The sequence below is a fragment of the Choristoneura fumiferana genome, chromosome 16 (assembly GCF_025370935.1).
Source record: "Choristoneura fumiferana chromosome 16, NRCan_CFum_1, whole genome shotgun sequence".
Lineage (NCBI taxonomy): Eukaryota > Metazoa > Arthropoda > Insecta > Lepidoptera > Tortricidae > Choristoneura > Choristoneura fumiferana.
In genome coordinates this window covers 19,714,695-19,731,311 of record NC_133487.1, presented here as the reverse complement: position 1 = coordinate 19,731,311, position 16,617 = coordinate 19,714,695, and the positions used below count along the sequence as shown (strand labels likewise).

General features: G+C 41.3%; 2 protein-coding genes across 3 annotated transcripts; both read left to right on the top strand.

Moving 5' to 3' along the window:
* The first annotated feature begins 452 nt into the window (after window positions 1-452).
* On the top strand, window positions 453-1,439 carry LOC141436329 (alpha-ketoglutarate-dependent dioxygenase alkB homolog 6). Its single transcript, XM_074099265.1, has 2 exons — window positions 453-710; window positions 785-1,439. The coding sequence occupies exons 1-2, from the start codon at window positions 678-680 to the stop codon at window positions 1,427-1,429; spliced, it is 678 nt and encodes a 225-aa protein (XP_073955366.1). The 5' UTR covers window positions 453-677; the 3' UTR covers window positions 1,430-1,439.
* Window positions 1,440-1,564: 125 nt separating this feature from the next.
* On the top strand, window positions 1,565-16,456 carry LOC141436327 (cytosol aminopeptidase-like). 2 transcript variants are annotated; one of them, XM_074099264.1, is made up of 13 exons: window positions 1,565-1,985; window positions 2,607-2,716; window positions 3,126-3,258; window positions 5,725-5,858; window positions 6,358-6,559; window positions 8,465-8,664; window positions 8,999-9,104; window positions 10,251-10,358; window positions 11,549-11,654; window positions 12,653-12,802; window positions 13,607-13,680; window positions 14,586-14,779; window positions 16,330-16,456. In XM_074099264.1, the coding sequence occupies exons 1-12, from the start codon at window positions 1,818-1,820 to the stop codon at window positions 14,772-14,774; spliced, it is 1,680 nt and encodes a 559-aa protein (XP_073955365.1). In that variant the 5' UTR covers window positions 1,565-1,817; the 3' UTR covers window positions 14,775-14,779; window positions 16,330-16,456. The 2 variants fall into 2 exon arrangements, with proteins under 2 accessions (XP_073955365.1, XP_073955364.1); XM_074099263.1 differs by having other exon boundaries at window positions 1,566-1,985; window positions 14,586-14,774.
* The last annotated feature ends 161 nt before the right edge of the window (window positions 16,457-16,617 follow it).

Here is a 16,617-nt window from a genome sequence, read left to right as displayed (position 1 = left end):
TTTATTATGCCCGAAACAAAACGCACGCAGAAAAGCTAGTAACACTGCAACTTAACAGCCAAAGACTTCGTTCGTATTACTATTGCTAGTTTATAAGTTTTGTGCGTTTTTAAATATACCTTAAACGGCATGACCTATAAATGTTGCCGTAACAGTAAAAATAACTGTAAATTTGTTTTTTATTTTGAAAACGCGTCGGCTCTTTATTTTTTTCTTTTGTTTACTCTTAAAATCGCTACAATATTAAGGAGTTTTTATTTTAAACATTAACAAAATATACTTATAAAAGGATAACGACAAACATAGTCACGCTTAAACCGTTAATTAGATTTGGATGACATTTGGCGTGGATATAGTTTTAGACTAGGCTAGTTTTCATCCTGGAAAATTGCACAGGTCCCGCACACAGATGGAGTCGTCGCAGGCAATAGCTAGTATAAAACTATAAAATTTACACTGTGAACTCATTTTGTCTTGGAAATATGTGTAAATAGAATGGCAACTCTATTTCTGACATTGACAGTATCATTTCTTGTTTTGTTTGTCGTACGCGAGTTTTGTAAATAGATAATTTTGAGATAATTTCCGTCTACGTGATTTCAAAGTTATCGTCAAGTTTCATAGACTAATGCGTTTGATAAATTTATAAGTCACTGGTATAATAACTTTAATACATCATGAACGACATAGAAAACTATACAGTTACAACAGTAAGTAATTTCTTCCGTGTGATAATATCACTTCGAAAAATTTCCGAATTAAAAAGCAAAACTAACCTCTTTAGGCCCAGCCTACCGCTTACTACGTCTCCGAGTTTATATCAGAAGATGAAGAGAAGGCTATCTTATCCAACATTTACGCCGCACCGAAGCCTAAATGGACGCAACTTAGCAACAGGAGACTTCAAAACTGGGGTGGCATACCGCACAATAAAGGCATGATCGCGGAAAGTATTCCCCCCTGGCTGGATAAATACTTAGGAAAGGTTCACAGCTTGAACGTAATGGGCGGAAACAGGCCTAACCATGTGCTAGTGAATGAATATCTGGCAGGACAAGGCATTATGCCACATCTAGATGGCTCCTTGTTCTATCCAACTATAACAACAATTTCTGTAGGATCACACACTATATTGAAGTTTCTGGAACCAAATAAAGATGATTCAGTGGTGGCTGCAACACCTGTGTTCTCATTCCTCTTAGAACCAAGAAGTTTGCTGATACTTCAAGACAAACTGTTCAGCTACTACTTGCATTGCATAGAGGAAGTAAAAGATGATGTTCTTGATGATTCTATAGTGAACTTAGACCTTTGTTCAGACAAATATGTGAGAGGGTCCACTGTTAGCAGAGACACAAGGATATCTTTAACTATAAGACATGTTCCTAAAACTAGTTCTTTTAAAATTAATATTGGAAATAAAAGATAGTATTTGGTAATGTATATTTTATTGTAACAAACCTTCATACTTAAGTACTTCTTCCTTTTTACTTACTTCATTTTAGTATTGATAATCATAAAAAATAATCTAAAAATACATTAATATAGTCACATTATTAGTCTCTTTTAATTTTAAGATTTAAAATATATATATTTTTTAATTTCATCCTAGATATATGTTAATCTTAATAATCATTCACTCGAAATTACTAGCGCCATCTATGCCAATCCCAATGTGAATTTAACAATTCCACATTCAAATCTACCAATTTCAAAACTGTGTAACTTTAAAAAAAATCTAGTTGGTTTAATTTTTTTGCCATTTATGTAAAATGTATTTGATTTTTCTTTAGATTTTTTTAATTTATTTTTGTATAATGGGTTTATTTAAATTATTTTCTTGTGCAAGATTTGTGCAGAGGGGGCACAGAGTGGTGGGGGCCCGGTATTGCGGGTCAAAGCCTCCAAAGGATCCAAATGAATGTGGGGCTGAACCACACTCAGAAACAAAAGAAGCACCTGCTAGCAGCGGCTCTGATGGGAAGGTAATTCTTTAGATATTTCTGCAGACAATACTAGGATTGTTATACATAATTTGGGTGTGGGGCTTGTTTTTCTAAATCTTGGGGTGTGATCAGTTAGAACTGACCATGTGTGAGCATGGATTGGCATGACAATTAAACTTGAGGGCACAATCAAATTTCAATTCTTTTGGCTTGATCATGCCGATTAGAGCGGTCGGCGATCGTGACTTCAGTAAACTCAAGATTTTTATCCGTGGTAGACGCGTCGTGCGCACACTCTCTCAACATGTCGCAAATTTCAGCCCGGTACCGCAAAGTATATAATATGAGTAAACTGAATTATTTTCATTAACCACGGTTTTTGCACCACTCTGCTCGATCTTTTTTTTTGTTTCTTTACCACAAGTAAAATGCTCAAAATGGCTAAAACATCGCTGCCAAATTGGACAGTTCAAACTGATCATGTGTGGGTGTATATGGACAAACACTAACTGCAGATTAGATCATGCTTGCAGCGTCATGCCGATTGTACGATAGGAAGGTTGGTGTATGGCTACCCTTAGTCATCACAGTCTAAGTACCTGTTTATAGTTCATTGATATGGACCTCCGCAGTGATTCACTATAAAGTGTATGTTTCCAGAAAGCCGTGGTGGTGGGTGTGTACGAGGAGGGGGGCAAGTTCGAGCTGACCCCGGCCGCCGCGGCGCTGGACCAGGAGTCCGGCGGGAAGATCTCCAAGCAGCTTAACGAGTAAGGGTCTCCCCACATCGACATGGCGTCCTGAACCATGCCTTTTTAGCTCTTATTGCGTAGACATAAAGGCTTTTTCTATCGGCTTTTGCCGATTCCGCGTCAATGTAGGCAAATCCTAAGAAAGTGCCGGCTTGGCGTCGTAACAACTCTATTCCCTCAGTGTTGCCAACATTTTGTTCTCTTCGCTGTAATATAGTTGAGATGCTTCGGGATTTCTCCAAAAAGTTTTGACGCAACGCCTCTGCGGCAAATGACGCGAAATGACGAGGTTTCAAAATGAATAGATCGCGAAATTACGCGGTTTCAAAATGGCTAGATCGCAAAATGAGGTTTCAAAATGACCAGATCGCAAAATGATATTCATATTTTTTACCCAAGGAACTCCCCAATTGTTTTTTGTTGGCAGGGTGTCGGGGCGGCTGGCGCTGGGACGGGCGTTCCTGGTGTCGGACGTGGGCGGGTACTCGGCGGCTGCGCTGGCCAGCTACGGGCCGCGCGACGCCGGGTACAACGAGCTGGAGGGACTGCACGAGGGACGGGTGAGAGCATTGGTTCATAGACAAGAGGCGCAATAGGCGCGTGAGTTCATGCTGTCGACCTTGAGGAATGCGGTAGTGCTGCGACCGAATCAACTATAATTCTCATTTGGTTAACGATCTCGTATTTATTGACTATTGGCTCTGTGCACGATAGCAGCGCCACCTAGCGTCCGCAACTTTTTTGGCTCTGATGCTCTGACGTTTTTAAATTTCATCGCGACATTGTGACAAAAATCAAACCTGTAACGTATTAATTTATAATACAAAATGACAAAAGGTTTTGAATTCTTTTTGGGTCATTAAAATTAAATGAGGTAAGTCAAATTTATTCAAAAAGTGTGTTTTATTATCTTTATGTCAGGGTTTGTTTACTTTATGTTTAGTTGTACTTTCACTGTAAAACGAAAGGATAAAGCTTATTTGTTTCTTTGAATAATAGTAAAATTATATTATTGTTCTTATATCGCTAGTAATGAATTAAATATCGTTCTCATTTTGAAGACCGTTTTTGTGTGTATCACTCAATATAAAATTTCAGCCACAAACCGTTTCATAAGGAAAATTGTTGCTGGACATGTCCGAGATGTAGAGGAATTAAGAACAAAACAGGGAAAGTGTTTTATAATTCAAGCTCGCATCAAAACATCTATTACTAAAATTAGGTGGTTAAAATCTATACAAATTGCTTTGTTAATGACAGATTCATATGAGTATGACAGATGATAGAGCCTAGATTATTTCTTCTTTTGCCCACTATGAGCGCTGCGATAGATTTCATTACCCCCACCTAGTACTTCGCACCCTCCCAATAGGCAATTCTTCAAATTATGCAATTATTCCGGGATAGGAACTATCATATGTACTTCTGATGTCTTTTGAATAACGGGACAGAATAACTACAGTTAAAAGTTGATTGACAGATAACCTTTAGGGGAGAAATTTCACGAGTGGCAACCACGAACCGGAAAACGAGACGGTGGATGCAAGTGGCGAGTTGTCGTTCATTGTGGCGTTTTGATTGGGAGGCCTTGTTCAGCAGTGGACGTCTTCCGGCTGATGATGATAACAACTGACTTTTGTGACCTTTGACCTTGAATAACTTACGGCGCAGACGAGATTTTATGAGACTTGAGAGAAAAAAATTTTCTAACAGTCTGAAGTTGGTTGGTGCCTCAGCACGAGCCAGTAGGATTGATTGAAACCCAATATAAATAGCGTAGGTGAGGCAGATGACTATAGGTCCACTCCTGCTGGCTCGTGCTGAGGCACCGACTGACTTCAGACTGATAGAAAATTATTTTCATGGTTTTTTGTAGTCGGTTCAATTTTTTGTTATAAAATTTTTGTAGGTCTATTCTTTCTAGGATGTTGGTTAGTTTTGTTTTTGCTCTTAGTTGGGCATTGTTAAATCTGTCTTGCCTTCTTACTTCTGTAATGCTTCGTTCCATAGCTCTGGCATTTTTCTAATTTGTCTCTATGGTATTTTGTAAGGGACCATGTTTCACAGCCATAGGAGATAGCAGCAGAAGCCATTATAGTGAACCCATAGTAAACAGTACAGAAAACATAGGTAAGTATAGGGAAATTTACTAAGGTAAGCAATAGGCGGTCTTATCGCATCAGAGCGATCTTCATGCATTCCCGCTCGCATCTACCTTGCTTTTCAATAGATATTTTATGGATTATTTAGAAGGTCAAACGAAGTTTTAACGTGTGAAATATTTTATTTACAATTGTATCGAGGAATTCAAACAGAAGACAAAGTACGACAGATCGTTTGTGCGGGCTGCGCGTATTTCCGCTGTCCGGCGTCAGGTGGCGTGGCTGTAGAATTTCCGCACATCTGCATCATGCGTTTTATGCGATGAAAATGTATGGGTACTACCCTTTCTTATACCCTACCAAATTCTTGCTGGGCGTCTTAGGCTTCAACTCCTTGGAGGTGAGGCGAGATTGCAGACTGCTTACTATAGCCAGTGGGATTTTGCGTGGAGATTCTGATTGTCCTGAATTAGTGGCTCAGTTGATGCGTCTGTATGTTCCCTCACCGACTAAATTTCTTCTCCGGCCACGCTGTCGCCATTTATTAGTGGCACCGGCAGCACGAACACTGTCTCGCAGAAAATCTCCTCTGGTTCGAGCTTTGCACCAGTTAAACTCGCTTCTCGAATTGACCCCTAGCTGTGATTTGTTTGCAAGTAGATGGTTAGAAATGTGTGATGAATGTGTGAGGTTCTGCGAGAAGATGGATGTACGACCTTCTTCTGTGAAATACTAAGTTGGTATTTTTTTATTATTATTATTATTATGATTATTGTTTTTTTTGTGTATTCTTTTTATAAATTGTATGTGAATTTCACAGTGCTTTGGTTTAACTGTTATGCTGTGAAATGTAATAAATAATAATAATGATGGTGATGAGTTATCTGTTGTCCAGTGTACGATGCGTGTCCGTTACTGTTGCAGGAGAACGTGCGATGGGGCGTGGGCGCCGGAGTGTCGGCGCTGCGGCGGCGCGGCGCCACGCGCGTGGCCGTGGACGGGGGCGCCGCGCACGCGCACGACGCAGCCGCTGAGGCCGCCGAGCTCGCCGCCTGGAGGTACGAGTGCGAGGGGGATGCCACTTTTTTTTTGTTTACTTTACAAAAGAATAGATCATCATCATCCCAGCCTATATACGTCCCACTGCTGGGCACAGGCCTCCTCTCACAAGAGGGCTTGGGCCGTAGTTCCCACGCGGGCCCAGTGCGGATTGGGAACTTCACACGCACCATTGAATTGCTTCGCAGGTTTGTGCAGGTTTTCTTCACGATGTTTTTCCTTCACCGCAAAGCTCGTGGTAAATTACAAATGTAATTCCGCACATAAATTTCGAAAAACGGGGTTTGAGCCCACGACCCTCTGCTTGAGAGGCGATAGGTCAAACCACTAGGCCACCACGGCTTATGAAGAATAAATACTTTTCGAATATTTCCTGGTAATCTAACTGACGGACCTAACCTATAGTATGTGTTGATGAAATAAATATAATTGACTTTGCAAAGATACAACTTACACCTACTCCATCCCAAATACATTTGCCAAACATCTTGCATACAGATTTGAGGAGTTCAAATCGTCCGGCGCGCGCTCCCCCACGACGCGCGTGGAGCTCCTGGCGGGGGGCGAGGTGCCCCCGGCGGGGGCGAGGCGCCCGCGGGGCCACCTGGGAGGCGGCGCCATCCGCGGCCGCGCGCAGAACTGGGCGCGGTTCCTGTCCGACATGCCCGCTAACAGGATGACTCCTATCGATCTTGCGCAGGTATTGAAACCAAATTAACTTTACCTTTACCACAGAATATATAATAGTACTAACGTACAGAATGGCCACTTACCCCACCCCTCAAGCGCAGATTGCAGGAAAACCGCAGGAAAGCAGTCGGGTGCGCGACGCGATGTATGTCGGCCGCACGGCACTAAGTTCGGGAGCAATAATTTTGCGAAATGGTACCGGTACCCTACCTGCTTCCTTTTTCTAAATAAATAGTGATTTCTGAAATTAACGCGATTAATACATGAAATAACTACCTACCGAATAATTCGTTTAACTTTGTAGACGTATATCTATTGTAATTGAAAATAATAATGCTTAAAATACGCAGACAGACACATTTTAAGTAGGTTTAAATAAATCGAGGATATTCTGGCAGAACGGGATAAGTGCACAATATTTATTTTTTATAGGGTTTTGCTAGATAAATAAAGCAGAAAACATTGAGTATGCCTATGTATGTAACTAAAAAAAAATTGCATAGGTAAGATTAACGATTACATTTATTTGCACATATCTAAGCCATACCTACATTTATGTACCTTTAAATGTCATTGGTAGCACTTATAGGGTTTTGCAATAGTCAGCCCTGTGTATCCTACGCACACATTGACGCGTGTACAGACGCTGTCGTGCCTATGTAGATTCAAGAACGCGTATTTTGTACGGCGTGGCCGCCGTGTGCCTTGACCTTACATTTACCTTTCTTACCTTTATCTTTTGACTAGAGTTTACCCGCGGCTTCGCACGCTTAAACTATTCGATCTGGTAGTTACAATTAAAATTCCGAGATTTTACAAAATTCCCCTGGGAAATCCCAAAATGTATATCGTGATCTTCATTGAGGTTGTTAAGAACAACTGTACAAAATTTCGTCACTCTAAACCTAGTGGTTGTTATTTCGAGATTTTATTCCTATGCTGTGAGAATGTCGGGATAAAAAGTAGCCTTCCAGATGTCCAGCTACTTACATAACAAATTTCATGATTCTAAACCCAGTGGTTATTACCTATTTCGAGATTTTATCCCTATCCCGTGGGAGTATCGGAATAAAAAGTAGCCTATTTATTATTCTAGGCGCCTATCTATCTATGTACCAAATTTAATCTAAATGCGTCCAGCCGTTTTAGCGTAAAGGAGTAACAAACACACACACACACACACACACGCACACAAACTTTCGAATTTATAATATTATCTTTTGATTACCTTTTTTCCCCGTACAACCATCTTACACAATCAGCACTGGTAGGGGCCATATTGTTTCGTAACTTGATTATGTTCCTGGCGTTTTGCCGGCCGCTGCCGCGTTGTGTTCGCTTCGCTCGCTTGGCTCGGGCGGCTCTTCGGCAGTCGGGTAAAAAAAAATCAGTAAAAGTGATCAATAATTACATTACAGAAATCTCTTTGAAGTAGGAAATGCCCTTTCCATTGCTGGTTTTCTTAGAAATAAGGTAACTAATAAATAATAATGTGTGCTAGGTGGGTGAAAAGGGAAATGTATGTACCATCCATCAGCCATAGGTATATGTGGTCTACCGCCCTAAAGTTGATAATCATTTGCATGTCATAAAACAATAATGCCAAAGACGTGCCTGTCAACTTGAAAGATCGACTAGCGACATATTCATTTGATACCTAGGAAGTTGTTTAAAAATTGATAGACCACTTTTTTGGCTGATGGTAAATATTACTTTTGTGGTGATGGTATGTACACCACTAAGGGTATTTTGGGGTCAAATAAGAAATATACCCATCAACCATAGTCGGTTAAAAATCTGTAATGCTTTTGTGGGAGCTACCATACCATTATCACACATACCATCAGATCAGGTGAATGAACCGCTTGCGTGTTTGCCAGTCTATTAAAAAAAAAAAACGTCCCGTTGTTGCCAGGCGGCTCTGGACATGCTGTGCCCTCTGGGCGTGAAGGTGACAGCGCACGACCGCACGTGGATCGCCGCGCAACGCATGGAGGCGTTCATGGCCGTCGCGCGCGGCTCCTGCGAGGAACCCGTCATGCTAGAGTGCGAGTACAAGCACGCCGCCGGCGGACCCACCGTGCTCGTGGCCGCCAAGGGGGTCACCTTTGACAGGTGAGGGGGATCATAGCGGGGTGGGGCTCGCAGAGGGGTCATCACATTCAAGGGGGTCACAGTAAGGGGATACAGTGAGGGGGGTTCACATAAGAGGTGATCACATTGAGGGGGGATCATTATAAGAGGTGATCACATTGAAGGGGGTCACAGTAATCACAGTAAGGGGATCACAGTTAGGGGGATCACAGTGAGGGGGGATCATATAAGAGGTGATCACATTGAAGGGGGTCACAGTAAGGGGATCACAGTGAGGGGGTACCAAAGCCTCTTTTGTTACAATGACTGTATCCTCTTCGAGGAGGCAGTATCAAAAATAAACGCGTGTTTCCAGCGGCGGGCTGTGCCTGAAAAAGCCGTCCAGCATGGTGGAGAACCGCGGCAGCATGGCCGGCGCCGCCGCCGCACTCGCCGCCATGAAGGCCATCGCAGAACTCAAGGTGCGGAATTATATGCATATGAGCTAACTTTGGGGTGGGGTGAGCTTGCCTTCGGAATCCAAAAGCTTAATGTTTACCTACTTGACCTGTATATTTCAGAATTAATTTACGTTAAAAAATACGTGTAAAAGTGCCCATTGCGGCCTATTTGGGCCCAATCAACTTTTTTACAGACACTAATCAGTCCGCGAAATTTTTCAAAAAATTGCAGATTTTTGTAAGTAAATATGTCTTTTCTGTAATTTAATAGATGGTGTAAATGAATACATGCCATCCTACGTATGCTTAACCTATTAAACCGCGAAATATCTTGTTGGAAGTACGATTTTTTGGTAACGCCAGAGACATGAGCTTATGGGAACGGAAGCAATACCATGCACTCGGTACCGCTCTGCTTTCAGAGCATGACATGAGTTCGTGTGAGCTAACTTTGGGGGGCGGCAGACGTGAGCTTGCCTTCGGAATCCAAAAGTTTAATGGTTACTTGACCTGAAATGTAAATTTCAGAATTAAATTATTATAATTATATATATTTTTTTTTTTTTTTCAATTTATGACGGTGGAAGCATTGTACACTTCCACTGAACGTAGATTATAGTTAGAGTTTAGTTTTGTAACTAAGGGACCCCATACATCCCTGTATTATTATTATTATTATTTTGTATTTTCTTTTATTTCATTGTATACTGTAGTTTTTAAGTATTTTATTTGTAATTATTTTATGTTGAAAAAATGACTTTCTGCCAAGTTTCTTGCGGCGCATTCTTCTTGGCAATGATGGTCTTTCCGAAAGCGCTGGTAGTTTTAAAAAATGACGTGTAAAAGTGCCCATTGCGGCCTATTTACTGAATAAATGATTTTGATTTTGATTTTTTTGATTTTGACAATTTTGGTAACGCGGGAGACGCCCAAAGTGTCGGTAAAAAAGTTGATTGGCCCATTTACAGAATAAATGATTAGAATTTGAATATTGGGATAAAAAGTAGTATTAAGCATGTTTTAGTTACGTAGATGACATGATGGTCTGTTTGTGCCAGGTGTCTCATATTAAGATTGTTCTAGTTATGTAGACGACATGATTGTTTGGCCATGTGCCTCATATTAAGATTGTTCTGGCTATGTTGATGACATGATTGTATGTGCCAGGTGCCTCTGAACGTGGTGATGGTGATCCCTTTGTGCGAGAACATGGTGTCGGGCCAGTGCATGAAGGTCGGGGACGTCGTGCGCGCGCTCAACGGACTCAGCATACAGGTAACAATCATCATCATCATCATCGTTGGGACACAGGATTGCTTAGCTTGCGATATGGCTACCGCTTTATTGAATCAGGCGTTACTTTGCGGAGTTCCATATGAATGAATTGAAATAATTACTTTGCTCACCCGCGACCTTATGATAGCTGCGTTTATGCAAGAAATGTGTGTTCATGCAGTTTCTCCACCTCTACACTGCAAGAATACATACAAATCACACAAACCCATCTATCACCACCCCATACTGCATTGACGCGTTTCGAACTCAACCATAAAGCACATCTTAGAACATAAAGCATGGTGAATGGTTGTGTTGCTCTAAAGATAAGCTCTGGTTGAGTTCGAAACACAGTGGTTGGTGGTGATAGGTTTATGTAATTTATGTGTGTTCTTAACGAATTCACACAACAGAACATAAACAAAAGCGGCACTTCAAATTCAAATACGTTTATTTGTCAAACATACGTGGAAACAGGTGGATATAAATGACAGGTAATTTCAGTAACACTATGTTGCGCCATAACGCATACAAGTAGCCAGAGTTTTACATGCAGCATGCTTCTTACGAACAACGGACGGTGCTGGCTGAAAATCAGCGCTGGGGTGTTTTTAACGCTTCAGCATTATGCTGAGCCAGTGTCCGATTCACAACCGCAATGACACATACCTTTGTGTTGTTTTTTTTGTACCTAATAATTTTGTTGTCTTGTGTTGTGAATAAATGTATTTTCTTTCTTTTCTTTCTTTCTTTCTTTAACAATTAACAATTCATAAATTTCAAAACTGGTTCTATCAATCAATCAATATATTTATTTGAATAAACAATAGTCTAAATATAGGTGTAACATTTCAGTCAGCAGTTGATTTCCTTATTTTACCATAACATGGCGTACAATTAATTTACATTTATTTATTACAAGCAATATAAAAAAACAATTAAAAAAATGTGTCCGAGGCATGCTTATCAAGTATCAAGAAAATATATAAAAAGTATATAAATGTAGGTAATACTATTTTGGAACTGAGAGTGAGATTTTCTGAGCTTGTTCTCATAAGATCCACGTCAAACTTCGATCATTATAATTTGAAACTCATGTCGATCTGTGAAAGTTAACACTTGTATTGAGGTATGTCCTATAAATTTAGGACGTTGGGCCTTACGAGGTTAAGAAAACGTTTGTGTTGCAGATCGAGGACACGGATATGGAGGGGCGTCTGATGCTGGCAGACGCGCTCGTGTACGGACAGGCCGCGCATCGCCCCGCGCTCGTCATAGACGTCGCCACGCTCACACGTGAGTGGAGAGAATGAGAGAGAACATTTGTTTACACACTAGTGTGTACCCGCGGCTTCGCACGAGTAAATCATTAGATACAGCAGTTGAATTGAAGTTTTACAAAATACCCGCGGGAATTACTGCGTGGTCTTTATTGACGTTACATTCAAAACAACCATGCCAAATTTCATAACTCTAAGCCGAGCGGTTGTTAATTCGAGATTTTATCCCTATCCCGTGGGAATATCGGGATAAAAGTAGCCTATGTGTTATTCCAGATGTCCAGCTATCTACATACCAAATTTCATCCAAATCCGTCCAGCCGTTTTAGCGTGAAAGAGTAACAAACATACACACACACACAAACACACATGCAAACTTGCGTTAATAATATAGGTAGTAGGATATTTGATACACAGAAAAAAACATGAAGAAGTTGGGCCTCACAACATAATGTTACGGCAAGCCAGAACGCTGTTTTGGTACATACACGCGCGCACACATGTTGTGGCGTGCATTGAGTAGGCAGTAGGCAGTACAGTAGGCAGCGCAAGTCTGCGGGGCTGGGTGTGGAAGGTGGGACGTGCTGTGGGGGGTGTCGCTAACTATACTTCGTTTTTTTTTAGCATTAGAAAATGGGTAAACAATCTTGACCAGTTTTTTCATTGAAAAACCTTTAGAAAAAATCAGTAACTATTACTTATTATTATTTAATCGTATGGCATACATTTAAAATAGGCTTATAAACATATCTATCGCCATCTTTGCCTATTACTTATGATACCAAAAGCATGTAAATGATCGTATGTCCTTCCTAATTGTTACATATTTGCTGTGACTTATGAGGATCAACTTTAGGGTGGTACCATGTATTTGGCTGTTACAATGTATACGTAGTGCCACCAGAGTTGAGGTCACGCACACAAGAACATTTAAAGACTTATGCAATCAGCTCTTTTTGTAGCTCTGTGTGTAATTCACTTCAACTCTCGTGGCACTCCAATATCTGTCGTCAGACGGCATCTTACTGGCGACGGGCGGCGGCGCGTTCGGCTGCTTCAGCAACTCTGACCGTCTGTGGCGGGCCGTGCGCGCGGCGGGCGCGACGGCCGGCGACCGGCCCTGGCGGTTCCCGCTCTGGGACTACTACCACAGGCAGCTCACAGGTAAAGGCTACCCTGCTGGGTTCCGTCGCATATTTATCGAAATAATACATACATACATACCTCTTTCCCGACGGGTAGGCAGAGACTATTTACATCCTTCCACTTGCTACGATCCTGAACTCTCATCAACATCATCATCTCATTAATAACTGGCATATTATAATAATAATATAATATTCATTTATTTCAATAAACATATACTCATAGAAAATACAAAAATACACACTTTAGAAACAATATTTTGTTGTTAAATAAATAAATTACATTGTCACATTATATTTATTACAAACACTGAATTCATTTAAATTATTATTAAGAAAAAGTCATCTAAATAAAATAAATCTATTCAAAATATATTTTTTTCGTTTCATTATTTGGTCGTTTCAATTCAAATAACGAATAATTTAGTTATCTTGTCAGTTTTTCGTAAAAAGATAAACTTTGCCCAACTGGCTATAGGAAATTTTTCAACGGATCAATCAGTTGTAACTCAAAAGCACCCACGGCACAACCAGCGATTCGAAGTTTTGTCAATTGGGCCATAGATCTTTTTTTTCCCCCCCAGACCAATCATTTGGCACAACCAGTCAGCTCAGCATATATAGTAGTTGTGCCTAGGGTCCGGAAGGAACAACCAATTCATCCCTTTAGCAACTTGTCTCACATTTTATATTAGTCTCTTTTGCAAGCTACAGCAGTGAAAAACATCTGAATCGGTTATGTAGTTTTCGAGTTTAACTTATATAGACAAGAAAAACAAGATTTGAGGTTTCATAGACTTAACAAATGATTATATGATTTCAGACGATCCTGCAGTTGATTTACGAAATAAAGGCTCGGGCAAAGCTACACCGTGTCTTGGCGCTGCCTTCCTGAAGGTGAGTTATGACTTTTATAGGCTTTTTTGACCCGTTTAAGTGCTAGAAAGCTCACGAGAAGCAGACGAAGTCAATGGCAACCGCCAATCTAGATACTTGTGTAGAGCTTGTCTAATTTAAATGCCATAATATCTTATAATAAATTTACTTTCTATCGTTACTATCGATGTAAAATATCATGTTATTTTGTTACTAATAAATAAATATATCATGATTTCCATGGCGACAAAATATAAAGAGATTTGACGTTGTCATGGGTTTGCGCTAGTGTCGCCCCCTGCGCAGAGCTTTGCCCAATATGCCCTATTGGGCCCACCTTGGTCTCATCTGGACTTTTTAACCCCCGACGCAAAAAGAGGGGTGTTATAAGTTTGACCACTATGTGTGCCTGTCTGTGGCACCGTAGCTCTAAAAGGGTGAATCGATTTGAAATCGGTTTTTATGTGAAAACAGATTTTTTTAGCGATGGTTCTTAGACATGTTTTATCAAAATCGGTTCAGCCTTTTTGAGATTTTGGACTTTGAAGTGACAAAGTCGAGGGTTTTCCAACTTTTTGTTGGTTAGGTTAACGCATTCACTGTCACCTGACTTGCCGCCGACGCACATGTGCGTTCAAAATGTATGAATAATTATGACAGCGGCACTGGGCGAAAACGCATATGTGCGTTGGTGGCAGTGAATGCGTTATAGTAAAGGGTGACACTCTTTCCCGGCCCGGATAACACCGACATGATAATACCGGCTCTGTTTTTTGTGTACACGCCCATAGAAACTGACAGGAGCTTCTATGGGCGAGTACACGAAAAACAGGGTCGGTATTTCCATCCCGGTATTATCTGGGTCGGGAAAGTGTCACCTATATTAAAAAAAACGCTGCTTCCTCTGACCGCGCACCACCCCTCAGAACTTCGTGTGCGGCGAGTGGCTGCACCTGGACACTACGGGCGTGGGCAAGCTGGCGCACTCCCCGCCGCCCTACCTGCGCGCGCGCCGCATGACCGGCCGCCCCGCGCGCACGCTCGTCCACACCTTACTGAGTCTGGCCGAGGGCGGGGGCGGGGGCGGACAGACCGACAGGAACACATGCGACTAGGTACGGTACGGGTCAACTTTTGATGAACTTACTAAAGCTTACTTTATAAAAGACTACTTAACACTAAGAATAACGGCCGAATGTACTTTATAAAGTACAAATTGTTCATTCAAAAATGTCAGGACTGAAGAGTATAATACGTCCACTGTTTGACGTAGGCCTAAATACCTCCAGTTGCTTCAAAATTCAAATTCATAATAATTTATTTCACAGGATTTTAAAATCAACCAGAAATGGCATGCGAAATTAGGGGATTTACATTTACTTGTTGTGTAGTCTAAAAAGCTTAGGTTGGAAGCGGCTTGCATCCGTGAACTTGCGGCTTTATCCAGTGCCCTTAGTGTAAGTTTTCGGTTACAAAATACATCTCGATCGCGTTCGCGTTAAATTCTCACTTTGTATGGAAACACGAACATCGCAAACGTTCCGCTAGAGACGCTGTTCGTGTTTCCATACAAATTGAGATTTTAACGCGAACGCGATCGAGACGTATTTTGTAACCGAAAACTTACATAGGGTACAGGTCATCCGTCCATCTCAGACTTCTTACGCAGCGCTTACCGATCCGTGCATCCTCATTTCTGAATCGTGCCCATTGAAGGACCGGACATCCCAATGCGCTAATGGCGATTCGATTTTGTTTTAATTATTTGTCTCACCAAGCAGACGCATTAAATTAGTTGCTGTTAGGCATTTAGAGTACAGACGTCAAATCGATTGCAAATCTAAATCTTATAGATCATCTCTTTCAGTCTTTAGGCAACCGTGGGAATTAAATTTTTGCCTTATTATCTACCGGATGTGGCCTGTAATACGAGCAAAAAATTAAAACAGATCGTCCTCGTCAAACCGAACAACATTAGTTCAGCGACTTTAATGGAGTCTTTGAATTTTCCTTTTTTCATACAAATTAAATACCTACTGCTATCAATGTACGTCATCCTAGAACCCAACTGACGTCGCCTGTCATGCTACAAACATTTTGCTTTATATTGCTTCTTCATATAAACTTAACTTATTATTTTTAAGTCGCTAAATGTTTTAATTTTTTGCTCATATTACTGGCCCTACGATCGTAAAATTCGCCAGATCACGAAATTCCTAGGTATATCGTGAACTGGCTAAGGGACATCCACCATATCGTTCAAAACACAGCTGGTTAAGGGTAGATTTAATTGTCCCACGTTTGCAATCTTCCCTACCTTAGGAACCGAACGGTGATGCCTGCTTTGTCTAGCTCTAAAGCTAAAATGTACAAAAGCGAGCAGAGGCCGTATTTCCTAACGCGCTAACGTTCGCGATCGAATTCGCCATCTTTTTCTACCCTTTTCCTATACCGTGTGACTGTGACAGAAGTACTGAAAAGGATTGCAATTCAAAGTGCGTTTGGAATCACAATCGATTTCACCAGTTCTTTCTGTTACACGGTATAAGAAGAGGGCAGAAAGAGAAAGTCAGCGCGTATCGCTTATGTCAGCGCGTCAGGCAATACGACCTCTGGCCTCAGCTTTAGACTTCGATCCTGTGGCTAACTAGAGGACTGGACTGTTCGCAGGGCGCGGAGACTGCTGCCTTCACCACTTGCGTGCGCCGCGCCGGACAGGGATCGGACAATGATACAACACAATTTACAGCCATTTAGAATGTAATTGTTTTATGCAATAAATATAATTTGGAAATAACTAACAGTGTTCACTTCATTACATAGATTTGAGAAAATTACACATGACAGGCTACAATAATAATACAGCGTTGTGTTCCTTAGAGAAGTAGGTAAATAGAAAAGGTACTAGTGAGCTACGCTACAGGGACGCGGCGGGGGAGGCAGCTCGGGCTGCCAACG

Excerpts from the sequence above, each read along its gene's own strand:
- LOC141436329 (XM_074099265.1), top strand. The coding sequence starts at position 678 with ATGAACGACATAGAAAACTATACAGTTACAACA. Across the intron at positions 711-784 it reads AAAACTATACAGTTACAACA|GCCCAGCCTACCGCTTACTA; the intron begins GTAAGTAATTTC and ends TAACCTCTTTAG.
- LOC141436327 (XM_074099264.1), top strand. The coding sequence starts at position 1,818 with ATGGGTTTATTTAAATTATTTTCTTGTGCAAGATTTGTGCAGAGGGGG. Across the intron at positions 10,359-11,548 it reads TCAACGGACTCAGCATACAG|ATCGAGGACACGGATATGGA; the intron begins GTAACAATCATC and ends TTTGTGTTGCAG. Across the intron at positions 12,803-13,606 it reads CTACCACAGGCAGCTCACAG|ACGATCCTGCAGTTGATTTA; the intron begins GTAAAGGCTACC and ends ATATGATTTCAG.